Genomic DNA, 25,383 nt, shown 5'->3' with positions numbered 1-25,383 from the left:
GCTCCACCAAAACATCCGAGTTCTCACAGGCAGAGAAGTAACGTGCTGCAACATCAAGTGCCAATACTACTTCACATGCACTTGGCGGTGGCATAGGTTCGTCACCACCATCAGACTCATCACTGTCGGTTGTGCTCACTGCACGTGAGCCCTGTGGCATCTGCTGACAGTTGCAGCCTCAGTTATATCGGCGTCACACAAGGGCCCCATCTCCACACTGCTGTCCATGTTTGGTCCATGTAGCGACGTAGCTCGCGGCACCAACAAAGTCCATGACTGCGGCAGCCGAACAGTTAAACTGCATTGTGTACACCATGTGATCATGACCCGGCAACCTTGACACAACAAAAACCTGGAACAGCTTGCACCGAAGCATCAGTGGTGCAGGCAAGTGCTCCGGCAGTGAAAACCTGCGATGGCATGCACCGAAGCATGGGCTCTGCCAGCCCCATGAGCTCGGCTTTTGTCTTTTTCATTGTTTTACATCGCTAGCAAATTTTCAGCTCGTTGTGCTCACTATGGGCTGACTTTTGTTTATGAGGAGCGGTGTCAGACAGGGGCTTCTAGCTCGAATTAACGGTTGCAGTTGCCGATTTGTTCCAATTATAGAGAGTTTTCCCCCATTGAAATACACAGGGCTGTGCTGGGACCCAGCCTTCAGTTCTAAATAACCGTAAGTTCGAATTAGCAAGCTTTTACTGTACTAGCAGTTTCACATGAGAGGTCTTCAATTTAAAGTTTCACGCAGTGCAATTAAAAAGAAGCTGCTTTTGCAAAATATGTCGCATAATGTTTAGTTGAACAGTTCATACACTGCTGTAACGGATCTGTGGATGCCCACGGCTTTCTGGGAACCATCTGTCCTTTGTTGCTTGACCCAGCACCATGAAGCGGTCGTTTCTCGCTAATCCCTGTCAGTAGATTGGCAGTTTTTTTTAAGGGTTAACACCGCCGGACAAGACGGATTCTGCCACTCGCACTTGACTGGGACCAATGAAGCGTAACGTACGGTCAGCGTGGATGTGGGTGGCAGGCACCGCGGCTGAGTTGCGGTGCCTGCTGAGCCGCAGTGCAGACGCCCAAAGACGGTATAGAGCCAACAGCTCTCGGGGAATGGGCTGGCTTGAAGAAACACAGCTGGACAGGGGGGTGCGGTCGTATGTTCGAAGGCAACACCGACATGGTTTGTCACTTTCCAGATTTTGGGGGACGCCTGTCAACAGTTGTCAAGAAGACAAGTAGTTAGGAGTAGGGTTCAACGCTCCCGTTTTTTACTCGTGGCGGTAGTGGCTCCGTTGAGACCGATAATTGCCCTATAGCTCGGAGCCGCCAGGGTCACGAGTTTTCAGGAAGGCTGCGACACGTGGGATTGTTTTTGATGTATTTTCGTGCTGCTCTTTTTACTTTCCAAGGGAGAGAGTTTGAGTAAAAATGTGGAAGAATGGGGCAAGGCATGTAAACCTAGTGGGTCAATCTTTTTGAGGGCCCATTCTAGCAATGCCATTTTCTTAAAGCAAGTTTGATGTTCTTTTCATGTCGTATATTTTTTGGAGGGTTTTGAACGTTGCAGAAACTAGAATGCGTACCACGCAGTTTTTAAACCAACCATGTCAAGTATGTTTTGACTGGGTGGTGCAACAAAATGTGGGCTAGGCTCTGAGGTCTTAAAAACTGGGCCCCAGAGCCTGGAAAGTTGTCGTGGGCAACGGTCAGATGTAATGTATTTTCGGCTATGCGGAGTACGGGCCTCCCCTATTGTTAGCCAGTTCCACCTTTTCTTTGTTTAAACCTTTTTGCCACTTAAATTTTATCTTGTACACCAATTTGTACGTAACGTAAATTTTTGTACATAAAGTCAAGCTCCCTTAATCCCTGCATTTTAATCCCTGCATCCATCGCAAGACCGTCTGACAGAGCACCCTGGGTGTGAAGAAAGCCTTCAGTCGGTGAAATCAACCAACCGTCTCTGGCCGTAGGCACCCCTGGTAGAAGATAAAGAACTGAGAGACATACAGCTTTACTGGCACAGTTGGCAAGGATCCTGTCGTTATCGAAAGACAGCACAGGAAGACTGAAGACAAAGAAGGGGTGATGGGGTTGGAACAGCCAGCCATCGGCAGTTCGAGAAAGCCAGGTGCAGGAGGGACCAGCAGCGTTCGAAAGGACATGCAGAGAGGTGGCAGCACGGACCACGATAGTGCACCCACAACATGAGGCGGCAGCCCTACAAGAAAAGCGGTGACTGTCAAGGATGCCGGACGACTATTGACAGCTGATCGCAAGCGCCCATGGTACAGGAGGGATGTGCAGCGCCCAGCGAGAGACTGCGGTGTTCAGCACAGAAAGAGTGACTCTTTCCGGTCTTGCCTTTTGCCCTGTTCATGTGTCTGAGGACATAGGTAGCGAAGGAACTGCGAACTCAATTTAGAGTTCGATGCAGTCAGCTTGGGGTGGCAGAGGGAATGGGAAATAGCACGAGAAGACATTGACGAAAATGGGGTCAACTTTGGAAGCAAAGTAAGCACGATTGAGAGAGCTGGAAGCTATACTGCAAATGCTAAATGCCGGAAAGGCTCCAGGCTTTGGCATGACATCGTTAGAATTGGACCGCCAATTAGAAGAGGTGGATTGGAAGCTAGATGAGGCAAAGCAGTGGAGTAGATTGGGGGGGTGCAGAAAGACCTGACATAAAGGCAACGACTGACAGGCCAAATTACGGCAGCACCTGCGTAATGGGGAGCTGCAGTCCTGCAGAATGTAGAGATAGCGTAAGTAACTTGACGATCGAGTGCATCGAGTTGACACAGGCACCCTCGGCGTTCACCGTGGAGGGTGAAGAAAGCAAGGGTGGAAGACCTGTAGCTGGTGAGGTCAACTTCGTTCCTCAGATGCCGCCGGTGGGCTGCAGACAGTATCAGCAATTGCGTTCTGAAGGGCATGACGAAGCAAAATCAGAAATCCCTGAGCAAATTGGGAGGTGTGAAGATGGCTTTCACACGGGGCCAAACAGAGGGCTCAGTCAACGTAAACGGCAGTGGAAATGAATGGCAATGCCGTTACAGACACAGCGAGTCTGAAGCAGAGGCACTCGGTAACACGCCCGACAGCGTCAAGGTTCTCGGGTGGGTCATCACTGAGGACTCAGCTGTTGTTGCTGACTCGACAAGCGAGATACCTCAGCTCTCTGGTGGCACGCAGGCATATGGTAGTTGAAGCAGAACCCATTGAACTGGAAAGATGTGAAGAAGCAGAGAATGGTCAGGGGGTCAGCTATGAGAAGGAGGTAGGAACCAATGAAAGCATGGTCCTAAAGAACGTGGAAGCAGCCACCCGAGAACAGAACAGAGCACTCGACAAGTGCCACACTGTTGAAGTGAAGGGCAGCAGACTGAGCTTACATCTGCCGGACAATGGCGTGGAGACAGCCTTTATGCAAGTAAACGAGGCTGTTCATGAATGGAGCGATGGCTCAACGTCAACCACTTTTTCCAAAAAAGTCTTGCGGCGCAAGAACCGAACTATCTCAGTCCGGCGCAAAAGGAAGGTGAGCAGACAGGAAGTGGTGAAAAGACAGACATGTAATCTTGTAGCATTTGCACTAATGCACACAACTGTGTTAAGACAGCAGTAAGGTGCGATGATAGGAGAAGCAAGACCGTAGGTGTTTAGTTACGGTAGGTGCAACTGGGACTTCATCGCAGGTCAAAAATATGTGATGCCATCACTGGCGGTGGGGATAACACTCGCGGGGGAGCCATGGGACAAGGTTTTGAGCCCTTTTGCTACCTGGTTTGTGCATGACCCCGGGGGCTGTTAGTGCCAGAACGTTGCCACTGCCACTCACTAGCTCGGCCTATTTCCTAAAACTATCTAAGCATGCACTGTTGTGTGATTGTTGGTTGTCTGCACGTATACAACCAAATTAGCAGAGTTCGGTGTGTGTCCTATGTGTTCATGTCAAATGTGGTACTGGTACACGTGTTTGCAGGGTGGTGGTGTGGGCAAACACAATCCCTTGTTTGTTGTAATTCTACAGGTACAGGAGCCATGTGGGCCCCGATGGAATCTTGGAAAGGGCGTGTCAGGGACCTGCGAATGCCCACGGCTTTGTAGGAACCATCCATCTTTTGGTATGAGGATTCATAGCGCACAGAATACACAGGACACAACACAAGCGCTTACTTCCACTGAATGGTCTTTATTTGGCGCTGACAGCCTTATAAAGGTCAGGTATTGCGCAGGTACAAACAACTAACAATGATTATCTTGTCAAGGTCATGATGCGTCAAGGAAAGACAAAAACCAAAACAATAAAAACAAAAAAATATGAAAATAAAAAACATCAAAAACCTACCAAACAGTGCACGAGTTTCACACTTTCGCCCTCTGCCTTGCACCTAAGAAAGCTAAGTCTTTCATTGATAAAAACACCGAAGGATCACTGATACAATTTCCCAGTCCCTCTTTTTCCATCTCTGCCGCTTCAATTATTTCCCTCGTTTTTTGATTGCTATTTTTTCCTAATACTGAACACTCCTTGAAGTTAGGCGTGCAAAAAACGAGGGAAATAATTGAAGCGGCAGAGATGGAAAAAGAGGGACTGGGAAATTGTATCAGTGATCCTTCGGTGTTTTTATCAATGAAAGACTTAGCTTTCTTAGGTGCAAGGCAGAGGGCGAAAGTGTGAAACTTGTGCACTGTTTGGTAGGTTTTTGTTGTTTTTTATTTTTTATTTTTTATATTTTTTAATGTTTTATTGTTTTGGTTTTCGTCTTTCCTTGACACATCATGACCTTGACAAGATAATCATTGTTAGTTTGTACCTGCGCAATTCCTGACCTTTATAAGGCTGTCAGCACCAAATAAGACCATCCAGTGGAAGTAAGCGCTTGTGTTGTGTCCTGTGTATTCTGTGCGCTATGAATCCTCATGCTGATTACCCACTAGCCCGAACCCTGACCCTTCTAAGCCATCTTTTGGTGCTTCCCCGGTGCCATGAAGCAGCGGTTTCTCCTCGCTAATCCCCATCGCTAGGTCGGCAGAGCTTTTTTTTTGAAGGGCTAACACTGCCGAGCGAGACGGGTTCGGATGCTCACGCTTGACTGGGAGCAATTAAGCATAACGTACAGTCAGTGCGGACACAGCTAGTCGCAGCGGCGCTGACGCACGAAACGGTATATAGCTAACCGCTCTTGGGGAACGGGCTGGCCTGACGAAACGTGGCTGGACAGGGGGGGTGCAGCTGCACGTTTGAAAACAATACCAACATGGTTGGTGCCATTTTCCAGGTTTTGGGGGATGCCCGTCAACAGTTGTCACGAAGATGAATAATTAGGAGTAGGGTTCAATGCTCACGTTTGTTAGTCGCAGCGGTAGCGGCTCAGTTGAGTGCGGCGGAGCGGCTCACAAAGCCTGTACTCACCACGAACATTGTATAGAGCTCCATCGTTTAAACAAGTGGCAGAGCACCGAGGTCACCATGTTGCACAGCTGAAAAGAATGGCCAAGTGCAAACGCAGCAACTGCATGTAGCTGTGCCTGTTTATAACAAACACTGGCCGAGCAAGAATGAGATCAACACAGTGCTTGATTGCAACGAAGATGCAGGTGCCAGAAGCCCATGTGCGGGAACGCGCTGTGTGGCCATGATATTCATCGCGAACATATGTGAGCATCAAAAATATTTCACACACAAAGCAAGAACAATGGCTGTTACACATACGCAAGAGAAAATAGGTAAAGATCTTTTACAAGAGCCAAGCATCACTGTTTCACAGGAACTCAGAGCTCACTGCGAAGCTACTTAAGTTAACTAGGTCTGCCTCTTGCAGGGTGGATATGGAGTCGATCAACACTAATGTGTCATAAATGTTTATTGTCCTTCCTTATCCCCCCAGCTGAAAAAGCTTGCAGCCAAACCTGCCGAACTGCATGGCTCTTGGCCTAGAGTGGACAGGCAGATCGGGCCTCATAGCCATTTTTGCAATCAGCCATATTTCCGTGAGATTTTTTCAAATGGACTGTGGCGACCTTCATCTGCGTGCCATCCACACACTGCTAGCAACTGGAGCCTTAAAGGTGGCAAATTCTGCTGCCATCGGCTATGCGAGCCGGTCAGTTTCTCTCTCCCCGCACAAGAAATGGAGCACAGGGAGGAGGCCTCATGTGGGAAATCTAAGACAATAAAGTCAGTCATTGTTTGGGATCCATAGCTATCAGTTTATCATTCTCAGCCTGGGGAGTTTACAACAGTAACTGCCATTTACTCGGCCAGTGCCTCCTACCTTGCTTTAGTGCCCGCCAAAACAAAAATATACAGAATGCCATCATTGGTGCTAGTACAAGGCACCATCACAAGGAGTGCCACCGAAACAATGTTCCTGTCGCTCATCACATACTTGCCCATATTGTCTGCGTGCGAAGCCATGTTTGTATCTGCAAGCGATGTGGCCATTTTATGTGCAATGATGAGGCAGAAATGGAGCCAGGAACATATGAGGGTGAGTGGCCGGATCCAAAAATTGTTTCTGCACTCAATGCCCACCCTAAAGGGCCACATGTGCGCGTATGTATGCCTACAGAAAGTTGGCATTGCAAGTTCACTGTGCGGCCAGCAGAAAAATGCTAGAAACGATGTTGCTGCACTGTGATCCAGTGCGTAAATTGGGAACACAAATTATAATGTGATGCTTTCATAGGAATGAAACGAGCAAATGCATATGAAAATCATGTGTTCAAGGCTTCCACTGGGTGCTCCCTTGAGAGTGGCTTTCCTCACGTTGTACAGATATATGCACCCTGCGTATTGGTGATGCAGTACATGTAGCCTGCCATGAGCCATTCATAGCTATAAGCTTCCTTGATCAGTTTTAGCCACTGCACCTCGTCGTTATCGTCTTTGCACTTCGATAGTTTTGACACACAGAGAGCTGAAACTGCATAATGCACAGACGTTGCGAGTGGTTTCAGAAGAGTTGGATTATCTTCATGTTTCATCAGCAAATTTCCTTTTTCAGCCAAAGACATAGGTTCACAACCTTTGTAGACAGCAGCAAGTTCTATGTGGATGCTCCAGAAATGTTCATCAGCTCTTTAGATAAGATTTCTTGCTAATTATGCATGCATCCACTCTCACATTATTTTCAACTACAAGTATTGAGGGCGGTCATCAGAAACGAAGGGTGCAGCATATTTACTTAGCCGCCATTTTCTGGATATATACAGCTCCGCCAGGAGCTGTATAGCACAATTTTAAGTTTTTTATCAGGATGGCACAGCTTATCTGGTTTGGTGCAGTTGGCGCAGAGTCTTTCAAAGCTGTTTTTATGGAAAAGCATTTGTCTTTAGTTTGAACTAGGTGTAGTGATACCCCAAATTTTCAGATATTCAATATTATGTCATAACCAATTTTTATCATTCGCATCCAAAAATTTGACATTTACACACCTCTAATCATCATCAACAATCCCAAATATTGCTGGTTCTCCAGCACGTGGTCGTGAAGCTGCCAAACAACCCAGTAGTGTTTCCAGGCATAAACCAAATAAACCAAGAAATGCAGTCATACATTGCCAGTGATAGATAAAGAACACAACTGCAAAAACACAAAGCTTTGCAGTCTCCCATGCAACCACAGATATCCGTCAGACGCCTGAGCAAGATCCAAATGTCCTGTGCCGAAATTGGACGTCTGTCAGACGTACAAAGAGAATCCTCTTTCAGATATCCATATCCGTACGTTCATCGTCAAATTTTTCATCGTCAAACATTGTCAAATTTTTTATATCTATATGAGAGACGAAGCATACGTCCGAGGTATGTACGGCTGAGTATTTTCCGAGGACATGAGGATGGACTTTTTTTTGCACAAAAAATTCGCGCCTTTCGTGTGTGTATATTGTGAAGTACTTTTTTAATCCAGAAAAAATTATCCAATAAATACATTTCGTAAACTTTATGAGCAAGTTGGCTCGAAATCGCATTCATTCAAACTGCATATCTGCTTCCATGAAATTATTTGCATCAGCTACAGGGTTTGATGTGAAGACATCTGTAATTGGAGTGATTCCACAATCCTTTCTGTATAGTGCAAGGGTCGCCAATGAGCCTAAATAATTTAAGGGTGGAAGCAGGTGTTGCATAATTTTATAGCAGCTCAGTTAATAAATCTATGTTTAGAAAACCTCTACAAATTATAGGAATTGTGCGACATCATGTCCACTTTGTTCGTGAAACTTGCCATTGAAAGCTTTCGTGATTTCAAAACTCCCACGAAATACTGCTGTCATCATCATCATCATGAATGTCAGTTTGCGGTGAGTCCATACCAACCATAGAGAAAGAAAGAAAATGATCCAAAAGTCAACAATGCAGCCAGTGCAGCGCCATTGTGAATTTGTTGTGTAGCATGGTGCTGCTTTAGATCTTTGCTATTAAAAAAGTGCGGTTTTGTTTGGTCTGCGAACAAAAGTGGTGCATCACTTGAGCTATTCAAAAGATGCAGGAGGTGCCTGAAGCTCTTCTGGAATGCTGGAATGTCGTACTGCACAGACTTTGGATGAAAAAGGCTTTGTGTGAATACAATATTTGATTGCCTAAGAAGGTGAGTAGTACACTGCTTGAAAATAACTTTTAGGCATTGCAACAGGATCATATAGCATTCATTCACAGGAGAGTAGGGGTTGAAAGCACAAGGCAATGACTTCCGCAAGTGTGCTGTTCTCATGCTTTCGGCAGCCTACACACAGCTGCAGGAGCCCTCAACTCGCGATACTAATTCACACTCCCCTGCAATTTGGGGACAGTATTTTCACATGTGAATTATTAAGTCGTCAGGTTCATAGTTCCAATAAAGCGGGCAAATGCGCAAAAGGCAGAACATATGGTGCACGCATGTTTTGAAGTGGTTCGCAACACAAGTTTTGAGGCTTTCTGAGGAGTGCTGAGCAGGTCAGTGCCTTATGGTGGTGAATTGGTGGTTTTAAATATAAAACCATCAAATTAAAGCATATATACATTGTCAATTATGCTGTGGAAAGGTGAGAACTGTCATTGCACAAATTCCTTTTTGTAGAAACTGATTTTGGTTGATTCTTCCCTCTCTATTAGCAGAAAAAGGCACTTACCTTTGAAAGAGACCTTTGCAGTTTAATGCAAAAAAAAAAACCATTAAGTGTACTCTTATGTTGCATCACATCACATTCTTGTGGCACAAAATGTGTGCTATTCTGTGATTATGATAACAAAATTTTGAGCAAAAAGTGCACCTAAATCAGATTACCTAAAGCAATGGTAAAAAGTGAACTGGCACAAAATGTGTGATATTCTCTGCCAGTTCACTTTCTGCCATTACTTTAGATAATCCAATTTAAATGCCCCTTTTGCTCAAAATCTTGTCATCATAATCAGTTTCACAGTTTGATACCTCAATCATCTGCTACTTTTCATGTCATGTTTCATGTCATGTTGAAAAAATGACTGCTATTTCACTCTTTCCTATGTAATCTCTTTTTGCACAGGGACATGAAGATAGCATTGTTGCTACTGACTGTGCTCAGAGCCTTGAATGCAAAAATGCATTTGTACTCCTGTCACACCGGATTTGAAAGTCTACATACAGTACATGAAGTGCCATTCAGCCTCCCTAAGTGTTATCTGATAAAACAGCCTCATTCTCTAGCGATGGCAGTAACAGTAAGAAACATGAATGATCTGAAAGATATTCTAGTTACTTAAATTTTAATACCAATATACTATTTCTCAATTCATTTAAAAGCTATAAATTTTGGTGTAAAACTTATGTAATAGGAGTGCTTGGTAAACACTTCTGTTAATTGGTTACAGAACATTAGTTACTTAAGCTAGTGCATTTTTGCACGAGTTTCACAAGAGTGATGTTTGCCTTGTCTTTTCAGATATCCTGTGGATGGGAAGATTATGGATGCCCATTCGAAGCGTGATACACATGAAGTCAGATTTCAGATATTTTAAGAATCCACACAGTCCTCTGCTTATGTAGATCAATGACAATAAAATATGATTGCTATACATTAAATTGTTTTCCATTATGCTGCCTCAATCATAGAAGTGAAAAAAGCATGCATGCATCATCAGGCTCTTCCTGACAACATAATCTTCTGTCCTGATCTTATAGAGTTTAAAACAGCCGTATGTATGCATATATTCCTTTAGTATTGTTTCAAAAGCTTTTCTAGTTTCAGTTGCTTTTATATTGTTCTCTGATGTACATGTTTTTATTTGCGCCTGACTACTACTGCTTCGCATAGTTGTGTTTCGCAGTTTTTTTGTATTTTCTATTGTTTTGTTCAGATGTTATTTTTGCTCCATTTTAAATCATCTGTGTTCGGATTTATTGCCTTGTACTGTGTCCATTGTACTGTTATTATTGTTTATCATTTCTGTATATTCCTTTTCCTTTATGCTTCCCTCAATCAATGTTCTTTAGGGCCTGTGAGGCATAAATAAATAATGATAAGCAAATATCCTAGAAAGATCTGGCAACAGACGTACTCAAATAATATAGTCGTCCGACTGCGAGACAAACATCTACCTTTGGACTCCTATCTGACAGCCGACAGACGTCCATCGGCTGACTGCAGATGTCCGGAACATCCGAAAAGGATCTACGTCGTCCATCCAGTGGATATCTGTGATTTCTCAGGCTGTGATCCTGAGTGAAGTGCCTAAATTTTAGACTGGACTATACAGAGACCACTGATTATAGGCAACACATGTAACAAAGGGCTAACCAATGACTCAACAGGCTAGCAAGCAAGACTAGTCACAGGGGAAATGAATGCAGAGAAATAATACACTAGAAAAGGATGGCAAAGGACAAACACATAGGCAGAAAATGTTATTAATGAGGCATCAACTCCTTGTTATGAAGCCAGGACAGCTGCAACATGCTAGAAACAGCTGCGCGGAGAAGCTAAGGCAGTGAAGTGAGCCAGTCCACCAAAAAATAGACCATTTGAAGCAGGTGTTTGACACAGCAACAGGGAGGGTGGTATGAATGTGCGGGAAGTCTCAGAAGCTATGAATGTTAGTACCGAGGTATCCTCCACAATATTTGCAGTTGGGGTCCACAGGGTTCCTCTGGATGCAGTGCATGTAGTGGCGCAAGTTAGAGTGCCTTTCTAGTCAAACCCTAGCGGGAGGGCCTCAAGGGGGGACGCGGAATATACAATAGCAATGTAGTCATAGTTTGAGATTTCTTAAATAACCTTTTTTCTGCAATCCTAGGGCCTTCACCCATATCTCGGCACCATGAGTGGTGGCTCAATCGCACTCACATCCACTCAGTCACACTCATGGCCACTCACTCGCAACCACTCAATCACACTCGCACTCATGGCCACTCGCACTCATGACCACTCGCACTCACAAGCACTCACTCACGTTTGCACTTCTGGCCACTCACACTCACAACCACTCACTCACTCATGACCACTCACTCGCACTCAAAACCACTAACTCACACTCACATCCACTCACACTCACGAGTCAGAACCATTCACTCACACTGATGTCCACTCATTCACATCAATGTTCACTCACTGCTTCTTTGTTTGCTGACAACAGAGAAGATGGTAGAGTTACTGGCGCGGGCGACTGCGCTCGAGGCTTCCCTGGCACAGCCTTGGTCGCACCGAAGTGGTGGTGAGCCGCGCGGTGCTCTGTTGAGCTCTACCCAATTTTCTCACTTTCGATGCTCTAAGGAAGTGGTACCTTACAACGCATCTTCCATGGCCCATATGACTTTCACGCACGTATGCTCCCGCACATGTTGCTGCAACGACGAGTGCCTCTTTAGCTTCGGCCAAAATGCTTAGATACATTTTTCAATGGTTGGTGTCTAAGTAACAATAATGGTTTTGCTTGACAGCTCATGGACGGTGTTTAAGTACCAATATTGGGTTTACCTTGACAGTGACATGTCTGTGAGTGCATGAACACATTGGAGGCAAGTGGCAACTATGGATACATTTTCTGGCGTCAGAAACAGTGCTTTTGAAAAGATCCCGTGAGGTCGTCACCAGAAGAGAAATGGCTGGAATGGGCACTAAGTAAAGATGTACCCTGCGGAAAAGGAATCCAAAGGGGAGTAGCCATTATCAGTCTCTCTACATCAGCCTCCTGGGCTTACTTAGGGCATAGTTAAGAACAGGACAGGGATGGCTTTGTCTAGCCAGAGCAGGTGTGAGTTAGAGATCGGTGGACATACCTGCTGTGCAGTAAATTAACTGCACTGCATGTAATCCCTGTGTGAAGGAGGGTTTAGAAACCATCACGGTGTTTTCGTTTTAGGCTGGTGTGTGGGGAGACCACAGGTGCATCTTAGTGGGAATAGGGGGTGTTAACACAGCCTAAATATTGTCCCGTAGTCTGCCGCGTCAGTGATCGATGAAACGTTATTGGTGGAAGAATGCATATGCAGCTAACTTGTGAGCCATTTTACAGTGCATACCTTTGTGAAATGGTGGTAAGTTACTGGGAAATAGCCCTATAAAGAAGTTCTGAGAAAAAATCGTAGTATCTGATTCAAAGGACTCCTCATGCTGTTCAGATATCAAATGCAGGTATAATTAATGAAATCGAAGCGTGCAATTGAAGTTATTCCACTAACAGTATTGAAAACATAAAGATAAAAAGATTGCACTCCACAAGCCTATTTCACCCGCCCACACCCGAACATTGGGCCCCACAAATCAGAGCCACGTCTTGCACACTTGCACCTGAAGCTTGTATGCAGTTGTTGTGAGGGCAGTCTTCAGGATCCCAAATTGCTGGCGGCGTACAAGTTCTGCGTGCATGATGCTGACAGGAGCCTTTTCGCAACCTTAGAAAAACTTTTCGTCTTTGGGGAGATCTTGGGAGACATAAACCTCAACTCTTTCTTGTTACACGAGCACAGTCCAGTGTCAGAAATGCCGACACCCCCTTCGATCTATTTTATGAAAAACTCCTTGCCTCTCCCACCACCCACAAACACACACACTGCACACACACCGCCCTCCACCCTCAGTCTCCTGTTCTCTTCTCATCACAGTTTTGGCTATGATGTCCGTAGGCTGTTTTTTTTTCTTCAATGCCTTCTCTGTATCGGCGGTTTTAATAGCAGCACTTGCTTGCATGATACTTTTAGGCGAAACGAAAACTGTCGCCCCTAGCTTGATTCTTATTAGCTTTCATTAACTTAAGCTGCTTTTCTTTTGTAGTTTTTCTCGAGCGAAACAGTGACAATACTCAGAGACATATTTAAGTCTGAACTGTACATCCAACCAATCAAAAAGGGTGCGGCCAATTTGGTTAGTCTACCTCATATCCATTGCCGAAGATTTCCGATACGTTTCGTCACCATCTGCATGAAATGCTCATTTCTAGAGCAGATGAAAACATTAAATATTACCATTTCTGCATTCTCCTTCGAGTCAAGGCATCACCATGTCTGATGCTGTGCATAGAAAAAAATAAAATCCAAAGGCTTAATTCGCGATGCAGGGCTCCTTCAAGTACATGATAGAAACAAGAACCTCTGGCTTTACCGAAAAGTGCGCTTGGTCTTCACGTCGTTTCCGGGCTTGAGCCGACCTTGTGCAGTTCAAGAGCCGGGCCAAGTGGGTCGGATTCTTCTTGTGAGTATGGTCTAATAAAAAATTTACAGCCACAGCACAGTTCCACAATGCACATGCCCAGGCACAGAAAAACTTAACCAACCATTGAAATACTTGAGATCCCACCTTACGCTAGTTATTGCCAAGAAGCCGACAATCAATATTTCAGCAGAGCGTCAGAACTCAGCATATATGAGCTCGAGCCATGTAAGTGGCATCTCAAGAGACACATACCTTTCTAGCAGTGGCAAATAAAAATTTAATCAAAGCATCTGACAACTCTTAACGGTTCATTGTTCCCGTGAATGGCCTGAATGCATGCCAACGGTGAACTTGTAAAGCGAACAGCTACTAAACACTGTCTTTCCCACGAGAACGAATCCTCTGCTTCGGCTATTCAAAGACACCGGCATAATGCCTTAAGCTGCCTCGAGCACCCTCGGCAGTGAATATTTGCTTCCTTCACCTTTGAGCAACATGAAAGTAACTAAGTGGATACCATCGTCGCGAAACACATGTGACAAACTTCGCTGTCACGTCCACTCGCTGCTCACGTCTACTCACAGCCACTCGCATTCACTCATATGCGCTCACACCAACTCCAACCCACTCATCACTCACGTCTACTCACCACTCACATCTACTCACTGACACTCATGACCATTCACGACATCTACTCACTCGCACCCACACTCATCTCCACTCACGCTCACATCCACTCACTCACACTCATGACCATCCCAACTCTCATCCACTCACTCTTACATTCACGTCCAGTCACACTCACATCCACTCACTCGCACTCACACTCATGTTCACTCACGCTCGCCACTCCCTCACACTCATGCACGTGAGTGTGAGTGAGGCGATATGAATGCACTCATGAGTGAGTGTGCCAACCCTATGGCTTCACCTACGTTGCGATGAAAAATTATGTAGCAAAATATCAAGTGCAGATTTAGAAAATGACGTTTCTCTGATGTGTGGTCCTCGAAAATGTGAATGATTTGTGCTCCTAAGTTTGTCCCAATGCATCGCAGATTCTGCAAGTTTCTGATGACAGAGCACCACCATCTTAGTATCACCATGAAGAAGGGAGGTCAGAGCACTATTTGGTTGCAGTGCTGCATTATTCTGATTACCTGATTATTCTGAATACCAGGCAATAAACAAGGCCAATGAGAGAATAGAAATTAAATTTGATTTTCTCAGCTTTCACTTCTGCAATTGCAATTATCCATCCTTTTGGCATTTCGCAACAAATCATTCATCCTTTTTGGCATTCTGCAACAAATGATAGAATTATTTTTTGAGACATTAAGGAGTACATTAAAGCTTTTCAATTTGTAAGAAACTTTTTGATGTACGTAAATGTGCAAGCTGGAATTCAGCTTTTACTTCTATGACTACTGGGAATCTAAAAAAAGAAGTAATAGTTTTATTGCACAAGACAGGGCTTTATGAACATGCCGACATAAAAAACTGCATATTCTTCATAATTATTTAATGCCCGAGGTGTAACTTATTGAGGGCAGTAATTGAAATTACTCAACTAAAACAGCTAGCCTGAAACAAAATGCAATTCTGAAATCAGCATAAAAGTTATATATGTGTGTCAAATTTGGTTACATTTGAAGCATAAAACAAGAAATTGTTTGAACTGCCACTTAAGAGACCTTGAGGACAAATTGAAGTTGGCCTGTATCGACAGATTACCATGCTAGAGTGACAAAAAGGCGGCTTTCACTGAAAACAAGGCTTTTATAAACTACAAAAGGGTCATGAAATGAAACATCTCCTCACCGCTGACCCTTTTCATATGCAAATTCCAATTCCAGAAAGCTATTCTCAATTAACTTTCCCAAAGTGAGAAAACCTAGAAGACAGTGAAAGAACACAGCCTGTCAAACAAACATTTTGACAATCACCAAAGGCAAGGTCCAGATTCCAAGAACAAGAGCAAATTGCAACCCAATGACTAGAAAGCACATTCAGAAAGTGACATACGTGGACGTTGAAGGTGTTCTGTTTAAGTGGTTCATTAACCCACACTCTTGCAACATCGCCCTTACTAGACTGCTGATACTTTCCAATGTGAAACGTTTCGCTTTCCTCCCAGACTTTCTGAATTTCAGCCCGAAAAAGAGTGGCTCCCTTCCTATACTGCTTTTATATAGAGTGTACTGCTTTAGTTTAAAAATTAAATTTTATGTTTTATATAGTTTTTATAGTATACTACTTTTTTTGTATAGTATACTCCTTTTATGTATAGTATACTGCTTTACTGCTTTTTTTGCTATACACTGGGCCTGACCGTTCACACTGACACTCTGACTCGGGACACGTGTCAGGACCTTACCTTCACCAACAACATAAGACACACAGAATGGGCCAACACCGAGAAAACCCTCGGCAGTGACCACTGCATACTCAATATCAGCATCAGAACCAAACCACTGGCAAGATCCCATGACAAAGTTACGGCAAACCAACACTAATTCGGCCTCTATTCACGAGCAAGGCTACCATGCATGGTCACAAGAATTGGATACACACCTTCGTTCGGTAGAAACTCAAGTTCAACTATCAGAGGCCACACCGGAGGTGGACAACCACCTCCTGCACCTCTGGGAGGCATGGCATAGCCTCGTCCACAGATGGCCACCACCAAAAATATAATCAGACTCAAAATTCACATCGCCAAGCTCACCCAGCAAGCGGCTGAGTAAGCGGCCCAGCTCGCCGACTTGAATTGGGTGGACCTGTGCAACAAGGCTGCTAGACATATGTCTAGCCGGAGCACTTGGTGTCTCTTTCGTGCCTTGATCGATCCGACTAAAACCATTGCTGAGACATAAAAAAGATTTCCAACGGGCTATCCATAGCTTCAGCGGAAATACCTCAAAATTAGCATGCAAACTATGCGATCAATACCTCCGCACCCAACAGAACCCCCGAGGGCCAGCGTACTCGTATGCAGGTTCCGAAAAGGTGGAACTGGATCATCCGTTCTGGCTCCACGACCTGAAGGTGGCCTTGAGTAAAATGAAATGAGGAATGGCGCCAGGAAGAGACAAAATAACAGTGAAACTACTTGCCAACCTTCCTGACCTGGCCTACAAGGCACTCCTCGTATACATATACTCAATCTGGCTAGATGAGGCACCCCTCTCAATCAAATGGAAGGCTGCCCTGGTCACCTTCATTCCTAAAGATGGCAAAACCATAAACACGGACAACCTCTGCCCTATCTTCCTCATGTCTTGTGCGGGAAAGCAAGACAGGCTGTCCGAGTTTTTGGAAAACCAAAATGTATTCGCAGACACCATGTTCGGGTACCGCTCGCTCCGGTCTGTGCAGGATGTCCTGCTTTAAATAGATCGTGAAATTCTGAATCCCGTCGAATACCCCTTATAATGACAAGGTAGTACTCTTCCTCGATTTGAAGGGGGCTTTCGACAATGTAACACACGACATAATTTTGACGCACCTCTCCCAAACCAACTGTGGACACAACACGTTTCAGTGCATTTTGCAATTTCTCTCCACTGGTATATCGGGATACAAGACGAAGAGCACGGCCCCTACAATCAGGTTTGAGAGGTACTCCACAGGTCATGGTTCTCTCACCCCTACTATTCAAACTGGCAATGATGAAACTTCCGGCCCAGCTGGAAAGTGTCGAAGGCATACAGCACACGCTATATGCCGATGACATCAGCAACTGGGCTAAGCACATATCGGTAGGAGGCATTGATGCCAACCTGCGGCAAGCGGCAGAGATTGTGGATGCTTACGCACGCTGCTGTTGCCTTCAATGCTCCCCGGCCAAATAGAAATTTCTGCACATTCAACCCTCGCCGAAGTGCACTACCAAAATCAAACTGTCCCCAGGGAGCGGACCCATACCAGAACACGCTGTGATCAGAGCACTGGGTCTCTTTATCAATGAACACCACCGTGTCGACACAACACAGGTCAAATTGTGCAAGGTGGGGAACCAGGTGGGCCGCATTATCCGCTGAGTTTCCAATAACCATGGGGAGTTATGGTGCAGATTCCTTGCAGCTGGCGCACGCATTTGTAACCAGTCAAGTCTTGTGCTAGACTCTTTACCTCCACCTTTGCAAATGTGACAAGAAAGCCCCTGAGGTGGTTCTCCGTAAGATTTAAAAGCGCGCTCTCGACCTACCGGTCACCACGTCCAACCAGCGCTTCCTGGCCCTGAAGGTGGTCAACACCTTCGTGGAGCTCTGAGAAGCAGACTTGACAAACCACTACACAAGAATCTCAATGATGCCGTCAGGTCGCAGCCTGCTTGCCCAACATCACATCCACCATCCAACACTGATGGAAGAGCGCTTGCACATCCCCGAAATCTGGAGATATGCATTGCACGTATGCCCTCTTTTGGCCAACATGACACGAAACGACCATAGTGGCCGGCGCCACGCACGGGCGGAAGCCTTGGCACGCTACTATGGAAAGAAACACGGAGTATTTTATGCGGATGCCACCGTCTCACAACATGAAGGTTAGTACACAGCCGCAGTCATCCACCAAAACACCGCAGTGAACAGCCTTACGTTCAAAGCACAAGACATTACTCATGCAGAAGGGGTGGCAATCGCGCTCGCTGCCGCCGGTCAGGACTCGCGGGCCCTCATTGCCAACTCGCGAGGGGCCTGCAGGAACATCGAAAGGGGTTTTATTCCCTATTTGGCATACCGAATACTTCAGCATAGCAATTATCTCGGGGCTCCCGTGTCCCGCAAAGTAGTATGGACTCCCGCGCTCAAGGGTCTCAAGGGCAACAAAGCGGCCGACGCCGCTGCCTGCGCGCTCACTCTCCGGGCATCGCCCTCGCCTCCCCCTGATGCGGACTCCGATCCCAATCTGGCTTTTACCTTCAAGGAAATCATTCAATATTACCAAATCGGCCATGCAGCCTTTCCTAAGCCCTGCAAGGGCCTCACGAAGGCAGAGGAATGCTTACTCCTTCACCTTTATACTAATACACTGCTGTGCCTGGCAGTCATCAAACATTTCGACCCTGCGTGCACAGGGGAGTGCCTGCACTGTAGAGAAAAGTCTTCGGACATTTACCACATGATGTGGGCATGCCAATCAACCCCACACCTTCCCCCATCCCCAACCCTACCCGGAAAGACTGGAAGGTGGCCCTGCTCAGCTGCTCTGACCTGGCGAGCCAAATGGCACTGGTCAGGCACACCTGAGCAGCAGCTACAGCCAACGAGCTCCTGTAATTAGCAGCCCTCCTAGCATTTGTAAGGAACAGCCCTTTAAGGGCTGCTCCACTCGCTCCCTGTACATATTTTGAACACAAAGTTTTTCAGTCAGTCAGTTATGGAATGGCATCTAAAGTGTCACCGGTGAGGCTGCATCAGCGAACAGTGAAAACATTGGTGTGTGGCTTTCCAACAGCACGCTAACAATCGTAAGCTATGCCCAACACATCATCTACAAACTAACATAATTGCGCTGATTTAACAGATGATGCCATCAAAAATGCATGGCCGAAATCCCGAAATCAACTTTTAATCAAGAATTCGGCTTGTTGGAGGACCGCTCCCTGCCAGTTATTGTAAACTGCAAGTGGAAGTAACTGCCACTTAACGCTTGTTTCTGGGTGAATTTATTCACATCTGGAGAAAATATGTTAGTGCAAATACTTCACCTTGGCACAAACTCATCTTGTCAATTTCCTTTCCCCTTCATGTCTCTCTAAAATGTTAGTATTAACAATTTTACTGAAGGTAGTGTTATATATGGGCCTGGTTGAATGGCTGGCAAAACATGCTTCAGAGGATTTCAGGGTGCCCTGAAGGTGAAGGCTTCACAAAGACAGACACAGACAATGGCTTTTGCCAAAAGAGAACTATACTACTGATGCAGTAAAAATATGCCTGTCACAGAAAACAGTCACCTACACTTGTGCCATCCGGTGAGCAGGCAAACAGGGTGTCAAGTAGCTCTTCCCGGCATTCAGCACAGATGCCTCCCTCCACCAGAGGGTGCTGCTGGTGCTCTTCCCCTCTGGGCAGCACCACGTCACATGCCACGCACACTTCTGCACATGAACAAGCAGCCACAGAAGCACACCACATGATGCTTCTTTTGCCAGAGCTGGCTGCAGGGAACTGGGGAGAAACTACACAGAAAAGAAAGCAGCACATGTAGCCATATGCATAGCTCACCTTCAAGTCGACGCTGCTGCTTCCTCACAGCTTCCAGGGCACCTGCCAATGTAATATTACTATCACCAAGAGCACACAGAGCACACCCATTTTTCTTGATCACTCTTTACAAGAACAGAAAACATTAACTCTGCAGATTCTTGATATCGTTACAGGAAGGCTCACCAGAAAATGTGCTGTCGTGTAGTCATTACTTGCACAACAGAGTCGCCGACCGATTTTTCGGACTCGAAGAGACCCGAAAAATGGTCCGAATAATCGAACAGTCCGAAAAATCCGTGAAGTACAAAGGAATCACTTTATTGAAATGAAATTGGCTTAAAAATGTCACTAATTTTACCTCACGGAAAATTTCTCTTGCTGGGGACGATTTAGAAATGTTCTTTTGCGCAAATAAAACGACACACGAGAAAGGCGACACACACACACAAGCGCAAAAGAACATTTCTAGATCAAGATGAACAACCAACTCGCCCAACAGGAAGTTTTATTGGGGACGATTTGCAATTGTATTTGCGCCAAACTTGTGCTTTCACTGTACCCACTAGACAGCAAGGTCTCCGCATTTAGCTGCAATACTTCCCATGCTTCTTTGATAGACCCGGTGGGGCCATGTTCACAACCTGAGTGTGCACCACACCGCTCGTCAAACACACGCAAAGATAAGGCAATTTTCGTACAAAGTGGCGGAACCACCGGACGCAACCACAAAACGCCGAACGGATGTAACTTCGTGAAGAACTGAGCGCCACTCGGTCGTTGCGATCAGAGAAACCCAAGTGACGAAACGGCGAATGGCGAACGTATGAGACCCGCCGTGGTGGCTCAGTGGTTAGGGCGCTCGGCTACTGATCTGGAGTACCCAGGTCAGAACCCGACCGCGGTGGCCGTGTTTCGATGGAGGCGAAACGCAAAGGCACCCGTGTGCTGTGCGATGTCAGTGCATGTTAAAGATCCCCAGGTGGTCGAAATTATTCCGGAGCCCTCCACCATTACGGCACCTCTTTCTTCCTTTCTTCTCTCAGTCCCGCCTTTATCCCTTCCTGCCGAGATGTGAAAAAGCTCCTGCACAATTTCCTTCCCCTAACAACCATTTTCAACGTATGGGACAAGCGATAACTGCCCGCGACAACATCACCGACAAAAGCAAGTTGATGATGATGACAATCCGCATGCCACCTCGAAGTGTCGGAGATCGCAGGGACCTCTACTGGCGACAATTAGGTACCGAAAGTATGTCAAGTTAATCCAACTGCAGCGTAAATCCACCTCAATCCAAGATGGTGTCTTTTGCGCCGGCGAAAAGCCAATGAGATGGTCGATTCTGGCCTGCAAGTGACTGAAATCAGTCCAAAAAATCGAACTTTCGGACTTTTGAAGTGAAAAATATTCGTCGTGAATATGTATGTGCTTCTATGGGTGGCTGACGGTGCCTCATCGAGGTCCGAAATATCGTACAAGTCCGAATTATTGGAGTCCGAATTACCTGTCGGATAATGTGCATAAAAAATATTTGCTGCGTATTAGAAATGAATGCGGATGCCCTAAAGTGCGACACAAACTGCTGACTACTACAGCAACAATTGCAACCAAGAGACCACGACCCCAAGTGCTGCACACGACCTGCTGCAAGATCTCACTGCGGAGCTCCTCTGAACAGCCCTCTGCACTACTATGAAATGTGCCACCCCAGAATCAGCTAGGCTAACTATTGTACTTGCACTGTCAAAACTGCAATCTCACAGTGCTTTACAAAATACTGGACACTGATGGAAATTGCCCACCACAGACAAAACACTAGGGGCATGTCGCTACTAAATATAGCAGATTTAAAAGCAAATATCAAATCCAGAAAAAACTTAAATACTGAACTGCACAACAAATACCAAAAAATGTGAAACAAACTTAAATGTTTACAAATTACTCATAAAAGCAAAGGAGCTGCTGCACACGCACACATGGAGCAGTAAGCTTTACTGGCTGGGATGTTAAGTTGCTTAAACTCTTACTTGGCACTTGCACTGCTAGAATAGCCACTTGAGTGGGCAGCATTTTAGACAGCTCAGTTCCATGCACCTCTGAGCAATGGGCATAGCTTGCTCCCAACGTACAAGCAGCAGGAGATGTTTTTGCACCAAGCTGGTGGGTACAAACATTGCTACTAGCATCAGTGTAGCATCTGATCTAGCACTTTAAAATCAGTGCCATCATGCTCAGACCATCAGCAGGACAGAGATAAGCACCAGAGGAGCCACCTCCAATGTACTGTGATGCAGTTATATTACCACTCACATGCTTATTCACTTTCAGGGACTAAACATCTAGTGCTGCGGCCATAAACTTGAACTGAACAGACACCACACCTGAGTATTAAGTGAAGTTAAGAGAACCATCTCAGAAAAACAAATTACTGCTTATAGGCAACTTATCATTACTAACCATTAATTGGCAATGCTGTCAATCATTTCCATAAAACAGTAAATATTTAAACACTATACTCAACATAATGTTAATGTACAGCCTAATCTAAATAGTTCAGAAACTAACGCAAGTGTAAGGACCTTGTAAACGTGCACTGGATCTGCTTTTTGCCTGGAGACCTATATGAACATACCACTTCAGTTTTAGAAGGGATCTTTGACCACCTCATCAGTGTTTGCCTCCAACCAAATAAGTATTTGAAGTGCTCTTTCAGACTACTCCAATGCAAAGGATGAATTTATTATTGAGCGTTTGTCAACATGCCTTAATAACAGACATGTGCAAATACTGAATTTTCAGTTTGAAACAAACAGTTTTGTTTGAATAGTTTTAAATAAAAGCAAACAGTTTGAGACTCGAAATACATTACCAAAAAAGGCAATTCATTAGAGCTCAACAGCTTATGCCAAACATGCTTTTCTGAATTAAAAAAGCGACTGAAATGAACAAAAAAAATAAAAATAAATGCTTCAAACTTGTGCTAGGCAATGTTCAAACAGCAGAAAGCCAAACTGTACTAAGCATCATAGCCTCAAGCCCTTATCATGCTATCCTTAACATACAAAGATGACTGGTCTTTATTAAAAAATAACCATCCAATATCACTAACATCGTGTAGTAAACTACTTGAACATAATGGGTGCCGTGGTGGTTCAATGATTACGGTTCTCGGCTGCTGACCCGAGAAATAGGTTCTATCCTGACCATGGTGATTGCACTTAAATGGAGGCAAAATGCTACAAGCCCATTTACTATGCAAACAAGTGCATGTTCAATTATGAACCCCAGGTGGTCGAAATTTCCAGAGCCCTCCACTACAGCATCCTTCATAGCCTGAGTTGCTTTTGGATGTTAAATACCATAAACCAAACCGAAAAAAATACTGATAATGAGATTAAAGGCTTTCTAAGTAAACAGTAAGTTCTGTTTTTTTTTCAACACAGTTTAAGAAAACCTACTCATGTCACAAAATTAATTACAAAAATAAATTCATTTGCTTCATGTCTTAAAGGAGTATAGACACCTAATTTTGGTGGCATGTTTTCTTCTCTACAATGATGTGGAAGACACTACTACGCATGAATCACCATGTGGTATTCGCCTACGACCACTAAATAATTTATAATCGAATTTTTTCTGTCATGCTGTTTAGGGTTCAGTTTCAACAGCCAAATGACAGCTGAGACATCAAAGAGTGCTTTTGTGTCACGTTATGCACAAAAAATGTACATATAATTGCTACTTCATCATTTTAATTTGCTGTAGTGCTGAAGCCGGCCTTCTGTAAGAACAGGAATGACAATGAATGTGGAAGCAGCGATTATATTGGAATTTTTTTTCTGCCTCAAGTGACTTGTACGCACACGCTGATATCACAGTTCTCATTCGACAGTTAGAACCGAAACTGATACAGCAAAATAAATGCGATTAAAAATTATATAGCGGTCGCAGGAGAATACCAGGCGGTAATCCATGTATAATAATGGCTTACGCATCTTTACAAAAAAGAAAACACGCACCAAAAAGTTAGGTTGCCGTACTCTTTTAATAAGAACTAGGCGCTAGCACGAATAATGGTTTGTTCATTTCAAACAAATACAGTAGAAATCCGCTGTTACGTTTTAGAACGAAACTGATACAGCGAAAGAAATGCGATTAAAAATTATTTAGTGGTCGTAGGAGAATACCAGGTGGTAATCCATGTATAATAACGGCTTACACATCTTTACAAAAAGAAAACACGCACCAAAAAGTTAGGTTGCCGTGCTCTTTTAATAAGGACTAGGCTAGCACGAATAGTGGTTTGTTCGTTTCAAACAAATACAATAGAAAGCCGCTGTTACGTTTTTCACAGAACTACGCAAAAAAGTAGCGCATATAGTTGCATATTGAACCCACTCACATAATGAAGTCACCCCTCACTTTCGTCACTGAAAATTTACTTTGTTAAAACCGTTAGCTTTTCATAGCACATTCCTCAGTTTTCATGTCTGCAATGCAGCGCACCAAGATGCTGTGCTTGTATCATATCACAGCATATTTATCTCATGATTAGAGCTCCTATCAAAAGCAGGAAGGGTGGGGCGAACTTGGCAGAGCGCCAAGACATTGGCGTCCTTGACAGAAGTGCTGGCAGATTGCTCGGTGAACGCTCAAGCATCAAAGAGGGACATAGCAGTTTAAACCTACACCAGAACCCTATAAAACATCTATACTGAAATGCTATGTAGAAAGCGGGACCTTCAGACCCCAATCAATTTGGTGAGCTTGAAATCGCGAGCGAAAATGCCTAATCCACAACCATCTGGCATGTTTTTTCAAATTCGTTTAAACAATGCGCACCTGGCATTGAGAGCTGGTGTTCAGCATGTTCACTTTATTTCACCATCATTTGCCAGCGCCGTGGGCTAGCTGTGACCATATCGTCGATTCGTGCTGTGGTACCGCAAATGCCTTCAAAGTTACCGATGCAAAACACCAGCCACACGAATGTGTCTGACCAGTACTTTTGTTGATGATATATAGATGGACGGACAGACGGACGTACCGGCAGGCAGACACATTATGAAATTTCGACTCTCCGGAAAAAAAATCTGTTGCAACTTCTTTCCCGTGTAATGAACCCTCCGCTAAATTGATGTCAACTTTTCTGGAAAAAAGTGGGTTCATTTCGCAAGTATATATGGTATCAGCCGGGAAATGTAGTAGCCGAACACAGTGTGCGAAAAATGTACACTGCTGTCTCCCATTTTTTTTCTAGTAAGCACAACATGCTTGTATAGAATGTGCAAGGCTTTGCAGCTCTTGTGATCACTCGGCATACACAGAACATCCAGGATGCCCTGTAGTGGTCTCGGGTCTACCTAAGCAGCTGTCAGTGGCACGGAGGCAGTGGTGCGGAGGGAGCACTAGTGGAATGGACGAAATTGTGGTGCATGTGCAATTCTGTGCACTGCTTCTACAGTGGCCACTTTAATCCTAGAGAATCCTCTTCTATTGAAATCTAGAAATTGCGCCTTTCAAACTGTAGGCAACAAGAAAAAAGT

The 25,383-nt window shown here is 44.8% G+C and overlaps 1 protein-coding gene across 2 annotated transcripts in view; it reads right to left on the bottom strand.

The window, feature by feature from the left end:
• LOC144116076 (DNA (cytosine-5)-methyltransferase 3B-like) overlaps positions 1-25,383 on the bottom strand; it is a 297,915-nt gene that overhangs the window by 143,961 nt on the left and 128,571 nt on the right. For both annotated transcript variants that reach the window (XM_077650730.1, XM_077650731.1), the window contains exons 7-8: positions 19,856-19,897; positions 19,589-19,728 (exon numbers count right to left, since the gene is read on the bottom strand). In XM_077650730.1, the coding sequence (XP_077506856.1) occupies positions 19,589-19,728; positions 19,856-19,897 (182 nt within the window). The remainder of the gene's footprint in view (positions 1-19,588; positions 19,729-19,855; positions 19,898-25,383) is intronic.

This window comes from Amblyomma americanum, chromosome 1 (genome assembly GCF_052857255.1).
Source record: "Amblyomma americanum isolate KBUSLIRL-KWMA chromosome 1, ASM5285725v1, whole genome shotgun sequence".
NCBI classification, from domain to species: Eukaryota; Metazoa; Arthropoda; class Arachnida; order Ixodida; family Ixodidae; genus Amblyomma; species Amblyomma americanum.
This window is presented reverse-complemented; position numbering and strand designations above follow the sequence as displayed.